Raw genomic sequence first — 16,483 nt, forward strand, 5'->3', positions numbered from 1 at the left:
GATAGAGGAATTAGGGGATATGGGGAGAAGGCAGGTAGGTGGAGTTAGGTCATAAATTAGATCAGCCATGATCGTATTGAATGGCGGAGCAGGCTCGATGGGCCATTTTTGGCCTACTCCTATTCCTACTTCCTATGTTCTTATTTCTTCTCAAACATATTTCACGTGATGTGAGGACATGTCTTCCTCTCAGGGTTGCTGTCAGAGATCTCATGGAGGAGACCAAGGGAATGATCCAATACTTGTTCTTCATTAAGTATCTAAGAAAACAGTAACTGGTGATTTTATTCTCATGTAATAAAACAGGTGTAATATTACACAAAATTGCCTTTAGTCTGCCAGAAAGAATACAGATTTACCATCAGCAGAAATTGCCCAGAGTCAGAGAAAGAGAAGCAAAAGAAAGTCCCTTCAGAGTCACTGAATGTCCGTGGATTCACCTCCAGCCTCTGCAGCCATTGGCAACCCAAGCTCCAGATCCGAACCCCCAACATGATCAGGAAGCCTTCAGTGCCGTTGGCTCTCTCTCATCTCACATTTCCAACACCTAGTAACTTTTCAGCCAGTTTTGGACCAGTCCGTAGTCTGATGTGAGTCCTTGGACCACAGTCGCCTGCAGCCTCAATGAGTTCCTTGCTTTGAGTCATCAACAACCCACAGCATGTGTGTCCTTCAGCCGCAGAACTCCTTTTTTTTCTCCTTCTCAAATGGCGTTTGGTCTCTCCATTTTCTGGTGCCCCGTGCAAATCCTCTGGTTCCCTGGAGTCTGCAACACCTTGAAGCTGCTGCTGAACCATTTTGAGCACAGACCCTCCGGTGACAGGATTTTAAAATAAACGCTGTTTAAAGCCTGTGAGGAGCCACCGTAAGTTGGACTGGGCGATAGGACTCTGAGGAGGAGTGCTGTGACTGCTCCCCACTCTCTGAGAGAGTTCACTGGGTTTGTGTTTACCACTGTTTTTGCATTGCAATGGTGGGAAGGTGGCGAAGAAGGCAAATGTAATGCTGGCATTCATTTCGAAAGGAATAGAATACAAGAGTAGGAATATGATGTTGAGGCTTTATAAGGCACCAGTGAGCAGTTTTGGGCTCCTCAGAAAAGATATGCTGACTTTGGAGAGGGTTCAAAGGAGGTTCATTGGGATGATTCCAGGAATGAAAGGATTATCATACGATAAGCATTTCACAGCTCTAGGCCTGCACTCGTTGGAATTTAGGAGAATGAGGGGGAATCTCATTGAAATATTTAAAATGTTGAAAGCCATAGACAGAGTAGATGTATAAAGGATGTTTCCCATGGTGGGAGAGTCTAGGACAAGAGGGCACAACTTCAGGGTTGTGGAGGAATTTCTTCAGACAGAAGATGGTAAATCTTTGGAACGTTGCCGCAGGTGGTTGTGGAGGTTGGGTCATTGGGTGTATTTAAAGCAGAGTTTGACAGGTTCTTGATTAGCCAGGGCATCAAAGGTTATGGAGAGAAGGCCGGGAAGTGGGAAAATGGATCAGCTTGTGAATAAATGGCAGGGCAGATTTTATGGGCTGAATGGCCTATTTCTGCTCCTATGCCTTATGGTTTCCCTTCAGGTTCACATTATCAGCTCCAAATTACTGAAGATATTCTGAGTATCTGAGAATAGTTGCTGTGGCCTGGTCACTGCAAGATGAGGCTTGTCTCCAGTGTTCTCGCGATCCTTTGGCCTTTCCAGAATAGGAGCTGCTGTATAGTTGAAAGTTGATGAGAAAAGGGGATCAGAGCATGAACTTAATGGAAAGTTATGTTAACATGGAAAATATTTTAGCTGCCCTCCCCTTCAATGTTAAAAGTTTTTTCATTCTCACTTCTCCCCTGTTCATTTCCTCTTGTGCTTCACCTGTAGAAAACATGTTGAAAACCCATAAAGACTCAAAGCATCGACAGCAGCCCAAGAATGCTGAGGAGAGAATGCAAGAGTTGCAGGTAAGTACTAAATGTTGCTCATTGCTGACCATTACCTGCTGCTCCTGGTTGCCCACCGTTTTGATGGAACCAGACACCTCACTGGCTCATTAAAAATCAGCCGTGTTTCTCTTCCGGAGATGGTTGGAGTTGTGCTTAAACAAGGCCTATTGTAAAGAAAGTCCTCAGAGAACATTTTGAACTATGGCGGAACACAAAAACTACGGATGCTGTAATCCTGCAAATTACTTCGCTGAACACTTGCTCTGCTTGTGAGTGTCAGCTTGAACTCCCAGTTGCCATCTACTTTTGATTTCCCCTTCACCTTTCCCACTCCCTGTCGTGCACTGGCAGGGTGAGGCCTTGAGCGGACCTGAAGAACAATGTATCCTGGGCAGCCTTAAACTCAACAGCATGAACGTTATTTTTTCTCATTTAGCGTAGTGGTTGCAGCGTCAGCGACCTTGGTTCAAATCCAGCGCTGGATCCACAGGACCGCGTTGGTTTCCTCCTGGTGCTCCAGTCTTTTCCCACCCTCTAAAAACATACAGGGTTGGTTTGTTAGTGTTTTTGGACAACGTGGTCTGGAAGGACCTGTTACCATACTGTATCTCTAAATTTAATGTTAGGTAATTTCCCCCCCTCCCCCACCATCTCTATCTGGTTGTACTGTTTCCATTAAAAAAAAATCTTTACTGTTAATTTTTTACAAATATTTTTAAATTTAGAAATATAGCCCTTTTGGCCCACAAGCCTGTGCCACCCAATTGACTTAAAACCTGGTACATTTTTGTTCTTATTTTTCTCTCATTTCTTTCTCTTTCTCTGTGGTTGCTCCCTCTACCTACCTCTCCCACAGTCTGTCCAATACCCTATCACCGATTAGACCCTCCTTGCCTTCACTCTCCTTTGACATACTGAATGGCATCTTCTCCTACTTTGGCGTTAAGGAGGGATTCTGACCTGAAACATTGACCCCACCATTCCCTGCCCACGGATGCTAGTTGCCCCACTCCTCCAGCAATTCATTGTTTGCATGTCATTGAACCAGTTTGGCCTTGTATGAATCTCTGGTGTGTTAGAGTAACAGATTAAAAGTCCATACAACTACAAGCTTGAAGCCCCAGGCCAACACTTGGTGACATAGTGCTGCTCCATCAGAGGTATCCTGCTTCAGGTGGAATATAGCACAAGGCACCGTCTGTCCTCGGGATGCATGAGGAATGTGCTTTGCAAAAGATATGGTGGTGCCTGGGCCCAGTGTTAATCCCTCAACCGCCTTCTCTTGAAGTGTCAAAACATAAGTAAATTTGGCAGCACAGGCTTCATGGGCAAGAAAGGCCTACCATGCTGTATCATCAAAATAAAATGCCAAAAGGATGGCAGCAATTTTTAAATTAAATTTTAAAATGTAGACATACAGCATGGTAACAGACCCTTTCACCAGTGCCATCCAATTTCACCCAATTAACCTACAACCTCGGTACATATTTGAAGGGTGGAAGGAAACCGGAGCACTTGGAGGAAACCCACGCAGACATGGAGAACGAACAAACTCCTTACAGGCAGAGCCGGATTTGAACCCCAGTCACCAGTGCTGCACTAACTGAAACTTGATCCATTTCTCAAGCAAGAATTGATGGATAGTGGTCAAGGGCTGGGGTATTGGAATGACTCCTAGTATCAGTTGATCCCCTTGTCAAGCTAGACCTTGGCACTGTCGAGACCCAGTTCAGGAGTAGCATTGTGTTAGTATAGCATAGTAGGCTGAAGGAATTGAATGATTTCTTTCTTTCAACTGGCCAGACGGAAGCATCCAAAGGGACGTTGCCATGTGCGCAGAGCGGAAAAGAAGATGGGTCAGGAGCTGGTCGGAGGAAGCAGACTAGCGCGGCTGACATTGACAGCGTGATCAATCGCTTCGCCCCCATTCGACCCAAGGCACAGGCCAAGAATCTGGTCACCATCCCAGCTGCTGGCATGAGTCCCTGCCTTGTCTCCTCCAGAGTGCCAGTCAGGGTGGGCCCCATCGCACCTGCCGTGTCCCTGGCTCTGCCCACCTCAGGTGCCAACAGCGCCGGGCTCATTGCCGCCACCAACGTGCCGCTGATGAAGAACGTCCCCATCCTCCTCCCAGGGCAGTCCCCAGGTCCCTTCAGGCTCCCAGTGACCGAGGCAGCCCCCTCCACCAGTCCCCTTCACCCTCCCGATGGCACAGCTAGCAGCCCCAGGGCCAGCAAGCTCAAAGACGGGAAGCGCCGCATCAAGAGCCCCGCCGTCTCGCCACGCAAGCGCCCCACCATCTCGCCGCCCTCCTCCAGGGGCCAGCTGTCCAAGAAGAGGCGCGGGCGCCCACGGAAGGCTTCAGATGGACATGGGGATCCTGGCAGCCCAACTGAAGAAACCCCAGCGACCCGGATGCCTCCAGATCCCGGTCAGGCCACGGCACCTTCCCTGCTTGCAGTGCCCGTACAGCCAGCAGACACAGCTGCCTCCTCTCTCCCTGTGCACGGTGAGGTGAAGTCGCAAGGAGACATCTTTCCCCCTCCCCCGGCCCTTGGCCAACCCAGGACTAACAGTGGGATGGCGCGCAAGACCTCGGTAATCAGGTTGGCCAGCGTAGCGGGCCAAAGCAGACGCAATGACTCACAGGATGTCCAGACCCCACGGACGATGGTCGCTGGCTCCCCTTCACTGGGACTCCCCTGAGGCTTGGCTCAGGATTGGAGCATGAGGGAGGATGAGAGATGGTGAAAGCTGCTCGCCCAGTGTCGGTGAGCTTAGATCTGCCAGTTACTGCATTTAATTCCACACCCTCTCTGCAGCACTGAATTCTAAGCAGCAGATACAAACCACCATTACACCTTCCAACCCAGCTAAAATTTCAATCCCCACACCCTATCTTAAAGAGACCTGATGGTTTACAGTCTCAACTTTCTAAATTCCATTCTGTTTAAAATCTGAACAACTAGTTGATCTTTTAAAGTTGACTTTTTAAGATAGTTGGGTGTCTTGGTCGTCCCAAAGATCTTATTCCCCACAAAGACAAAATTTGAGTTTAAAGTATTTTTCCTGTGGCTTTTTGTTTTGCCCACTGTTTTGGTCTGGGAAGAGAGGCAGTGATGAAGAAACATTCCCAGGTGTTTCGGCGAACTGAAGAGGTCACTAGGCAGCATTTGTATCAATTCACACCACCTAATTAAAAAGACGAGCTGCGGCAAAAAAAAACCGCTCGAAGCTGCAGCATTTTCCGTGGATTGAAGCCGACTAATTGTGCCGGCAACCTGCAGTGAGTGAAGAAGTGAGATCTGGTTACAGGGGAGATCAACTTAACTTCATAGCTCAGTTACATGCCGTTATCTTTTGCGACCAGTGAAACAACACAGGACAAGCAGCATACTTTATATAGCAAAGTTAAGGATACATAACCAACATTTCAGGCTTGAGCCTTTCATTAAGGTATCTATCTTGATGAAGGGCTCAAGCCTGAAATGTTGGTTATGTATCTTTAACTTTGTTATAAAATGCACACTGTTTGACCTGCTGAGTTTCTCCAGCATTGTGTTTTTACCTCAACCATGGTGTTTTGTGTTTTACTTCTATTGCAGCCAGTCCCGTCCCTACTTGTGCTATTGTTCACAAGGTTGGCTAAGACCTCCTCCCCCTTCATCTGCTCAAGCTGCTGTCTTCTCCCCTGTTCACTAGGCTTGTGCTAGGAAAGGTCCTTATCCCTGCACACTCCTTGGCCTGCCCGGCAACTTTTGGCTCCTTTTTCCTCCTCATGTCACCCTGTCCTGCCCCACAGTTGGGGCATTAAGAGCAGGAACTGGGCCTCCCTCTGTTCACTGAGGGAGTAGAGGCAAAAACGGTCTGTTTCCCTGCAGATTTCGGTGAACGCGAGGAGTCGCACAGGAGTCTCTATTGATGGAAGTACAGACCTGAATATGCCTGTGATTTCTCTTCAACGGTTCTGCACATTCCTGCTCTCCACCCGGCCTTTACCTCCCCGCAGCCCTGTCTTAATAGCACAGAACAAAATCCCACTGAAACAGGCCCTTCGACTCACCATGTCTGTGCTGACCTCAACACTAAATTAAACAAATCCTATCTGCCTGCACGTGACTCATCTCCCTCCATTCCCTGCCTGCTCATGCACTTGTCCAAATACTTTGCTATCCTATCTGCTTCCCCTGCTCCACTCTGCCCTGGCAGCAGCCATGTGTTTAAACTTCCCCTCCCACACCTTGTGTCAACTATGTACACTGCCCTTGTTCTCCCCACCCCCACCAACATCCTGTCGACTACATCCACCGCCCTACCATTGTCGTTTTGACATCTAAGGATCACTGAATGGAAATTAATTTTATCACCTCTTCAGAGATCCAATTCTATCTTAAACAAAGCCCCCCCATCTTGCCCTTTTAAAATTTGCCATTTCGAATTCTTCCAGTAGAAGTACCCATCTAAGGTACCTCATTGTACTCAGGGTTGGGGGGGGGGGCTTGCTATGTATAAATTTGCTGGCAAGACAGTGACTGGATGTCTGAAGTTTTCCATCAGGTGCAGCGGTGAAATGAATGGTGGAAATGGAATTATTTTGTGAATTATTGCAAGGGCCTTGAGAAATAAAGCAAATTGGAGGCATATTGCCAAATTCAGGAAGATTCACCTGCAAGGCACTGAAATTAAATGTCATCTTTCCCCTTCTCCGTTCTCCGCCTGCATTCCCCCTTTCATTCCCTCCCTCCTTCCCCCTCTTCTCCTTTTCCTCCCTCCTTTCCCCCCTCTTTGGCCCCTCCTTCCTTGCCTCCTTTACCCTCTCCTCCCTTCCTTGCCTCCTTTCCTCCCAACTTCTCTCCTTCCCCATCCCCACCCATCCCCCCTTGTTTCCCCCTCCTTCCTTCCTCCCTCTTCTTTCTTCCTCTATCTCACACAAGACTGAATTGTGATTCTTGAAAAGCAGAGGGGATTCCCTGCAAGCTGGCATCCCCTCGTAACACTCTGGAAAGAGGAAAATTGTGGACTTTCCTCATTGAATTGGGTTTAACCTGACAAATTACTGCCCATTCCAAAGGATCACTGTGCTTGTCTGTCAACCTTAACAGTGGAAGATGTTATGGAAATACCAAACCTTTTGGATTGCAAAAACGGTTTTGGATTGCAAAGGGATTTTGTAAAACTTGGCATCAGGTTGTTGCATTAATGTAGCACCGTTGCAATTTAGTGGAACTTCCAAAAGATGCTGCTCAGAGGTTGTTTGCAGGAAAGGCTTGACCTGGGTCATATTCTGGTATTCAAAGAGGCTACTCTCAGTGAGCTTCTTGAAGGAGAGGGAGTTTTAGGGAAGGAATTCCAGAATTGGGACTCTGGCACAGCCACCAACAGAGGCTTTGAGTGTGGGAGGAGGCCTGAAAGGATTGGGAGATGGTGGGGAGCGACGCTACACTGGCACCGTCGGACAAGGAGCATGTGTTCATGAGCACAGAGGCATTACTTCACGTGGCCAATGAGAGCCATGTTAAGATTACACCGGAGAAGACACAAAGCCTTTGGGCCATTGCCTGGACGACATGTTCACACTGATCCCCTTGGAGAGTTGGGGTTGAGTGATCAGAATAAAGTGAAGCAGGGAGGTGAGAATTAACAATGCTGGGAAATTCTTCCATGGCTGCAAGCAATTTGGCAAACTCTGGGGGAAGGGGTCTTCCCTTGGCCCATGGATCCTTATTCCCTCCAGGAATCTTTCTTTAGCATAACCAAATACTTGCTCCAGAGAGACAACACATCTGGTCTCTTAATTGATTTGTCTATCTACTGAGAGTTTTTTTTAAGCAAAAGTATATAAATTATAATATGTGTTAAAAATATAAATAAACAAATTAATGACATGTACCGTGTATTTTTGTGTGCCTTTAGCCCTTTGAAATTGCCTGGCAACCAAAAGTTTCTCCTCAGAACTTTGTGGAACTGGTTGCAAAAACTGAAAGATGCTGGAAATACTCAGCAGGTGAGGCAGCGTCTGTGGAGAAAGAACATTTCCGATTCAGTACTGTTTACAGCTGGGCAAGAGAGGATATTTGGCAAAGGATTTGGGCAGGTTGTGGGTTGAACAAAGGGAACATCTCTGGTGGGGTGAGACCAAATGACTAAATGTGGCAAGGCTGTAGGATTTTTCAAATTTAGATCTTCGGCACCGTATCAAGCCATTTCGGCCCAATCTACACCTAATTAACCTATACCCCCGGTAACCTTTCAAATGGTGGGAGAAAGCCTGAGCTCCCAGGGAAACCCACACAGACTCCGTACAGACAGCATGGGATTCAAACCCCAGACCTGATCACTGGCTCCGTAACAGTGTTATGCTAACCTCTACACCAACCCTGCCACCCTTCAGCAATAACCTAAGCAATCCAGACTATCTAAAAATAAAACTGATCCAAAATGATTATAGGCAGAAATGGATAGTTTGGACACAAAAAAAACTTAGCTGGCTTAAGTTTATTTGGACAATATCGCATATACAAGTGTTTGGATAGACGGGCGAATTGGGGATAGTCAATGTGGCTTTGTGAATGGTAGGTCATGTTTAACTAATCTTTTAGAGTTGTTTAGGGAGGTTACCAGGAAAGTTGTTGAAGCAAAGGTTGTGGATGTTGTCTACATGGACCTTAGTAAGGCCTTTGACAAGGTTCCACGTAGGAGATTAGTCAGGAAAGTTCACTGGCTATACTTGAAGTAGTAAAATTAGATTAGACTTGGCTTTACAGGAGAAGCCAGAGAGTAGTAGTGGATGATTGCCTCAGACTAGAGGTCTGTGACCAGTGGTGTGGGGTTGGGTCCATTGTTGTTCTGTCATCTATATCAATAATCTGAGTGTAAAGGGATTATTGTTGTTTGTCATCTTTATCAATGATCTGGAGGACAATGTGATAAATTGGATCTTCAAGTTTGCAGATGACATAAAGATTGGAGATGCAGTGGTCAGCGAAGAAAGCTTTCAAAATTTGCAGAGGGATCTGGACTAGTTGGAAAAATGGCAGATAGACTTTAAACCACAATACCATTATTCCCTCAGTGCTGGTCAACAAGCTCCAAATCTTTTTGCAATTTGGAAGGATAAACCAAAGTAGGACAGAGGATTCTGGGAATACAGATACATTTCCCTGAAAGTGGTAACACAGGTAGATAGGGTCATAAAGAGAGGTTTTGGCACATGGCCTTCATAGGATAGGAATTGGGATGTTATGGTGAAGTTGGAGTAGGTTACTTTGAAGAAGGGCTCAGGACTGACAAGTCAGTCATACAGTAAAACCCCATGTATCCAAAATTCAAATAACGGCAAAAAAATGAGGTGAAAAATATGGACATTTAAAATTGTAAAAGTAAAGATGCTCAGAAGTAACATACATTTTTGGTGAAGATTGGAGCAAATATACAGCCAGTGGGGTGCCTTGGTTGTGCTTTGCTTACAGCAGCTGTTTGAATAAAGTTGTGTGAAACAGCAATGCCCAGAATGAAGAGCTGGTTGATGCTGCTCACCGTTGGGGTCACTGTCTTGTGTTTCCTTTTCCTGGGTGGCATGGTTAGCGTTTAGTGCAATGCTGTTACAGCGCCAGCGATCAGGACAGGGGTTTGAATCCTGAGCTGTCTGTAAGGAGCTTGTATGTTCTCTCCCCATTTTTGCATGGGTTTTCCCCAGGCACTCCCAGTTTTCTCCTACTCTTCAAAATGTACTGGGGGTTGTAGGTCAATTAGATGTAATTGGGCAGCATGGGCTCGTGGAGTCGAAAGGGCCTGTTACCGTGCTGTATTTCTAAATTTAAAATTTAAATTTATCTCTGCGAAGTAAGTCAGAAGTTTATCTGTAAACTTGGGTGGGGGTAAATAATCTATAATGTTATCGTTCGACTTTCGGGAGGGGAGGAACCTGCAGATGCAGCAACAGTTTAAGTGATTTCAAAGAATGTGACTGAAAATAAAGTAAAATGCTTTAAGGTTTATATATTCATGAAAATGAAGTCTGTTCAGTGTAAGTACAGTATAGTATTTTGTCTTTTTCACACAGATATATTAGATAAACATTGTACGAGCAAGTCACAAGCAACCGGAAAATACACTTATCCACATCTACCAATCCCCAGAGGTGCCAGATACCGGGGTTTTGTGAAGAAAGTATGTCAGTGCCTCTACTTTCTCAGGAGTTTGTAAAAGTTTGATATGACATCAGAAACCTTGGCAAATTTATATAGAAGTGTGGTGGAAAGTGTGCTGACCACCTGCATCATGGCCTGGTATGGAAACCCCAATACCCCGAGCGAAAAGCCCCGCAAAAGGTAGTGGATACAGCCCAGTACATCACAGGCAAACCCTTTCCTAACGTCGAGAACATTTATGGGGAAAGCTGCTGTCAGAGAGTTACAGAAGAGAAAAAACTGATGTAATGTCTGTGGTTCATTGTCCATTCTGAAATCTGACAGGGAGAAGTGGGGGAAGAAGCTGTTTTTTAAACATTGGGTGTTGTCTTCAGGGTCCTGTACCTGCTTCCTGATGGTAGCAATGAGAAGAGGGCATGGCCTGGGTGGTGGGGGTCCTTGATGATAGAGGCGACTTTCTTGAGACACTTTCTCAAAGGTGTCATTAATGGAGGGAAGACTGATGCCCATGATGCGACTGGCTGAGTTTATAACCTACTGTAGCATTTTTCTGTTCTGTGCATTGGTATCTCCATACCAGACAGTGATGCAACCAGTCAGAAGGCTCTCCTTGGTACACGTGTAGAAATGTGCAAGAGTCTGATGACGTACCAAATCTTCTCAAACTCCCAACCAAAGTATAACTGGAGCCTTCTTCATGATTGCATCAACATGGGAGGCTCCAGAATAGACCCTTTGAGATGTAAACATCCAGGAATTCTTGACTCTTTCCACTGCTGACCCTAAATGAGGACGAGTTCTGTTCTTGTGACTTCCTCCTGAAGTCCACAATCATCTTGATTTTGCGAACATTGAGTACAAGATTGTTGGTGTGACACCACTCAACGAGCTGATCTATCTCCCTCCTGTACGTGTCATCATTGCCGTTTGTTAGTCTGCTGACCATTGTGGTGTCATTGGCAGAATTGTAGATAGCTTTGGAACTGTTCCTAGCCACAGTAGAGCAGCAGGCAAACACATATCCTTGAGGTCCACCTGAGTTGATCGTCAATGAGGAGGCGATGTTTCTGATTTGTACTGATTGTGGTCTTCCAATAAGAAAGTCAAGGATCTAGTTGCAGAGGTCCAGGATTTGGAGCTTGTTGACCAGCACTGAGGGAATAATGGTATTGTGCTTTAAAGTCTATTTATCTTATCTACGCCTCTCTTGATTGACAGCAATGTAGAGCTGCTGTTGTGACAGCGCTGCCACTGGTATGGACCGATGGAAAATGGCACAGAGTCACAGCACTCCCCAGTGGGGTCCAACTACTCAGCCCGACTGCCATCTGCTCTGGACGGGCTTTAAACGGCCTGCTAAAGGAACTGATGGTTTATTTTAAAACCTAGGTCCAAAATGGCCTAGAAGGGCCGAATGGCCTGTTTTCTGTACTGTAGCATTCTATGGCAGTGCCTATGATCGGCAGTGGCCAAGAAGAATTGCAGACTCTAGCAAAGTAGAGGCCTGGTGCAAGGCACCAGAAAATGTGGAGACCACCCCCTCTGGTTTGAGAAGGAGAAGGAGAAGCAGAAGTTACGACCCTTCTGGAGGGTAACCATGTCAGCAGACCAGTGAAGGGTTCTGCATCTGAAGAACACAGAGGAGATGGTCTGTTGGTGACTCGAAGTGAGGAACCCACATAGGCTGCAGGCTGCAGGAGACCAGCTTGAGACTGGCTGAAGGTGTACCAGGTAACGGCATGGAGATGTGAGAGGGCGTTGGAGGTTTTCTGATCATGTCAGAGGTGTGCATCTGGACCTCGGGTTGCCGATGGTTCAGACTGGGGTCTTTGTAGCTGTGGGAACGCTGGAGACGAATCCATGGACACGGGGGTTGAAGATTCTCTTTTGGTTCTCCTCTGACTAAGGGGCACTGGGCAATTTCTGTTGATGGCAAATCTTTGTCTGCCTTAAGGCAAGCTAAAGGCAATTGAATGTATTGTCACATTTTCTGTTTTATTACATGACAATAAAATAGTCGTGAATGATTTTAATGTACTCTTTAAGGTGACCCCACAGCCTCCTGCACTCCAAAAATAACCCAGCCAATCCACCCACCTCTTATAACTCAAGCCCTCCTCTCCTAGTAACAACCTTTGTGAATCTTCTCTGAACCCTTGCCAGTTCAATTTCCAGATCAGTCTCTCATAACATTTCTGCCAAATACCCTTGGGACTTTAATTAAACAAAGATTGTTCTTGTGGGAGCAATGACCGATTGCCAGCACTTCATTAAACTGCAAGGAGAATCACACTTCAATGGTTGAAAGATTCCTTTTATTGTCATTGTTTATCAAAATGTAATATACCAGTAAAATCCCTGTTATCCAGAATTTAAGCAACTGGCAAAAATTTGCGGACTTAAATAGGTTTAAAAAAACATAAAAGTTTAAAATTGGTGCCCCTCACAGTTAGGTCGCCAATCCACACAATATGCAATCTTAGGCAACTGGAAAATTCACTTATCCGGCATCTACCAATCCCCCTTAGTGGTGCCGGACACCAGTTCTGGTCTCCTCACTTAAGGAATGATGTACTTGCTTTAGAGGTGGTTAATCAGGTTGATTCCAAAGATGATGGGGTTACCTGTGAGGAGAGAATAAATTTTCTGTGGCTGTACTCGCTGGAATTTAGAAGAATGAGGAGGGATGTTATAGAAATGTATAAAATTATGAAAGGCAAAGATAAGATCAAGGTTGGTAAGTTGTTCCCATTGGTGAGGGAGACCAGAACTAGGAGACATAGATTCAAGATTTATGGCAGTAGAGTTAAGATGGAGATGAGAAGGAATCGCTTTCCCCAGAGGGTGGTGAATCTGTGGAATTCACTGCCCATTGAAGCAGTGGAGGTGACCTCAGTAAATATATTTAAGACAAGGTTGGATCGATTTTTACATGGTAGGAAATTGTCAGGTAGGAGGGGGGTGAGCCTATTATCAGATCATCCATGATCCCATTGAATGGTGGAGCAGGCTTGATGGGCTGGATGGACTTCTGCTCCTATTTCCGATGTTCTTATATTTTACTGCACATGATCTACTTCAACTTTTGCCTGCAGTAAAGGCAAACAAAAAAGTTGCCATGAGCATTACCTGTAACTCCCAATAACAAGAGAAGCAAAAGGAAGATCTTTCAGGGTCACCGAGTATCCATGGATTCACTTCCAGCAATCCCGCAGCCGAACGGACTCCTGTTCGATCCATCGGCAACCCGAGCTCCAGATCCAAAACTCTTGACATGATCAGGAAGCCTTCAGCGCCCAAGTTGAATGCTGAGTTCATTTCAGGCCTCATCACTTTTTTAGACCGTAAGGCATAGGACAGTGGTTTTCAAACTTTTTTTCCTTCTCTTTAAGGCACACATGTCAAACTTTGGCCCGCGATATAATTATATTTGGCCCGCAAGATCATATTAAATATATATTAGAGTTGGCCCGCAGGCCGCCGCGCCAGTATAGCGCATGCACACTGAAGGTGAAAATGAAGACGCTGGAGGTGTGGAGGGATCTCAGAGTCCCGAATTCCGGGGATCGGAGCGCCGCACTCAGCTCGCCCGGCTCCCGGACACACAGACGCAGCTGGAGTTGGGGACCATCCTCGCTGGGTCTGCGCTTCAGCGGCGATGCCGGACCGAACGTCTCGTTGGCGATGCCTTCCCCCTCGCTCCGTGCACGGCGGACCCTGTTTCCCTCTCCTTTTGTTGGAGACGAGCCTGGCGCCGTGAGATCGCAGTTTAATCCCTCTCCAACCATGGGAGGTGGGGGGGGGGGTGGGAGCAACGCGCTCTTCTCAGCCAATTCCTCCACCGCCCTGGACACCGGCATTTCAACGGGGGGTTCGGGTGCCTTCGTCAGGCGACCGACCTGTTGGTCCAAGACAAGGGGAGAGCGTACAAACTCCACACAGACAGCACCTGAACTTGGGTGAACGTGGAGCTGCGACCCCACATTCCACATCAGGACTGTGTGTAAGATTGGGAGCAGTGAGACGGAAGCTTATTTGTTCCTGTGATTTAAGCCTTTCTTGGGGTGGGGGGTGGGTCCTTCTCTGACCACTTGCCTAACAATTAACCTAATCAGATGTGGAGTTACCACAATACAACAGTTCTCAACCTTTTTCTTTCCACTCACGTCCCTGTGCCATTGGTGCTCTGATTAGTAAGGGATTGCTTAAGGTGGTCAGTGGGTGGAAAGAAAAAGTTTGAAGACCACTGCTTTAATCATCCCTCATTGACTCGTCATGTGCACGGTTTCAGAACGCTAAAGGAAATGGGCCAATAACAATGACAATGAAAGAGTTTATCCAAAACTATTATTAAACATTTATTTTAATAAGAAAAAGTTTAACATTACATATTTTGAAAGAAGAGAAAACATGCAGATGTTGTTGAAAATTTTCAATAAATATTTAGTTCGACCCTCGACTTAGTCCAAGTTTTTAATTTTGGCCCTCCGTGAATTTGAGTTTGACACCCCTGCTTTAAGGTGACCCCACAGCCTCCTGCACTCCAAAAATCAACCAGCCTATCCAGCCTCTTCTTACAACTCAAGCCCTCCTCTCCCAGTAACATCTTCTCTGAACCCTCACCTGAAGTAAGCCCTATGCCATAGGTGCTCTGATTAGTAAGGGATTACTTAAGGTGGTAAGTGAGTGGAAAGAAAAAGTTTGGAAACCACCGTTTTAATCATCCTTAATTGACTCCTTATTTGAGAGCTCCAAAGGAAATGGGCCAATGGCAATTTTTCTCAAGTAAAATATTTCAGTCCAGTGGTTCTCAACCTTCCCTTCCTACTCACATACCACCTTACTAATCACAGAGCAGCTATGGCATAGGGATTAAGGTGGTATGTGAGTGGAAAGAGAAAGTTTGAAAACCACTGGCATAGGAGCAGAAGTAGGCCATTCAGCCCATCAAATCTGCCCCATGAACTGATCCATTTTCCCACTCAGCCCCACTCCTCGACCTCTGACGACCTGGCTAATCAAAAACCTATCAATCTGTCTGTGCCTTAAATACACCCAATGACCCGGCTTCCACCACCGCCAGCGGCAACAAATTCACCATCCCTGTGGCTGAAGAAATTCCTGGGCGTCTCCTTTCCAAGTGGACGCCAGTCCTGAAGTTGTGGCATCTTGTTCACTATCTCCTCGACCGGGATGTTTGTGAAGTCATCGAATGCGCTCCTTCGGGCATTGGCAAGCAGCCCAATTTTTGTTTGGAATGTTCTCCTTCTTTATCAGGCCATCGTCCCCTTTCAATCGGTCCCTTGGTTATCCAGTTATCTGCATTCATTTGCAGATCCCCATCCAGCTACTCGAGGGCGCACTTCTCGATTTTCTGCCAGTTTTCCATTTCATCAGATCAGATAATATTTCATATTACACGAAATTGCCTTTCGATTGCCATAAGGGTTGTATGTGATGTCGGGTGTACCCTGACAATAAAATCTGAACTTTGAACAGGGAGGATTAGTGATTCCCTCAACTTTCTTAAAATAAAAGCATCAGAGAGGGTCCTGGAGGAGGGGAAAGGGAATAGTGAGACCAGATGGAGAAAGGGGGGGGGGGGAGAGAGAGAGACCAGAAATGGGAGAAGGAACTTCAGGCAGTGGGGAAGGGCGCACGCGCACACAGCTGCCCCTTTAGACCTGCGCATCGGGCCACTTGCGGGCACATGCGCGGTGGCGGCCGTCGTACCTGGAGTCGGCTGCGAGCGGCAGAGACGATGGCGAGCTGAGGGTGGTGGGACCAGTCTTTCCTCCCCCACCCCCCTTCCTCCTCCTCCGGACCTGCTCGAAGGTTGGTGGAACCCTTTTAACCGCTTTCTCCTCGGCGTCGGCAATGGCGGTGTCGGTAATTTTCTCTTCGAAGTAACGCCGAGAATAAACAACCCCCCTGAGTGTGTATGTGTGAGGGAAGGGCGCAACCAAACCTGAGAGTCGGGCGGAAGCCTCGCCTTCGCCTCGCGGCGATTGGCTGGGGCTCCCCACTGACGTCAGGGCCGGCGCCGCCGATTGGGCCGGCGTGCTGCCTGGAACGTTGATAGACGAGGAGCGGTACAAGTTAGTGTGCGGAGCGGGGAGTTCCTGAAGTTGCTCTGCACCGCTTTTGCTTTCAAGGGGAGGGAGAAATAGGATCAGTTCAGGTGCTTCACCCCACCACCCCCAGTCAAGGTGGGCACCACAAAATAAGCGTCGCTTGTGAAATATGGTCTTATTTTCAAGGGGAGCCGAGGGTTTGAATGGTCACAGCCTTGTCGCCCAGCATAGAGGTCCACAACTGGAGGGATTTTGTTTCAGTTGGGGGGGGGGGGGTCAGAGCCGTCAAAAGGGTCTTTATTTTATACAGGGAGTTGCCA

General features: G+C 46.8%; 2 protein-coding genes and 1 long non-coding RNA gene across 6 annotated transcripts in view; 2 read left to right on the plus strand and 1 right to left on the minus strand.

Moving 5' to 3' along the window:
- Nucleotides 1–7,937, plus strand: part of rfx5 (regulatory factor X, 5) — a 33,412-nt gene extending 25,475 nt beyond the window's left edge. For both annotated transcript variants that reach the window (XM_069940200.1, XM_069940201.1), the window contains exons 9-10: nt 1,878–1,957; nt 3,743–7,937. In XM_069940200.1, the coding sequence (XP_069796301.1) occupies nt 1,878–1,957; nt 3,743–4,645 (983 nt within the window). In that variant the 3' untranslated portion in view covers nt 4,646–7,937. The remainder of the gene's footprint in view (nt 1–1,877; nt 1,958–3,742) is intronic.
- Nucleotides 258–16,061, minus strand: LOC138764365 (uncharacterized). Its single transcript, XR_011358129.1, has 3 exons — nt 15,823–16,061; nt 7,830–7,955; nt 258–1,717 (listed from the first exon to the last, which is right to left on the minus strand). It is a non-coding gene; the product is annotated as an uncharacterized lncRNA (long non-coding RNA).
- pi4kb (phosphatidylinositol 4-kinase, catalytic, beta) overlaps nt 15,792–16,483 on the plus strand; it is a 130,799-nt gene continuing 130,107 nt past the window's right edge. For 2 of the 3 annotated variants that reach the window (XM_069940196.1, XM_069940197.1), the window contains exon 1: nt 15,843–15,924. The gene's annotated coding sequence lies outside the window, so the exon portion shown is untranslated. Of the gene's footprint in view, nt 15,925–16,483 lie in introns of all 3 variants that reach the window. The other variant, XM_069940199.1, reaches the window with a different exon arrangement.

The sequence above is a fragment of the Narcine bancroftii genome, chromosome 5 (genome assembly GCF_036971445.1).
Source record: "Narcine bancroftii isolate sNarBan1 chromosome 5, sNarBan1.hap1, whole genome shotgun sequence".
Classification (NCBI taxonomy): Eukaryota; Metazoa; Chordata; class Chondrichthyes; order Torpediniformes; family Narcinidae; genus Narcine; species Narcine bancroftii.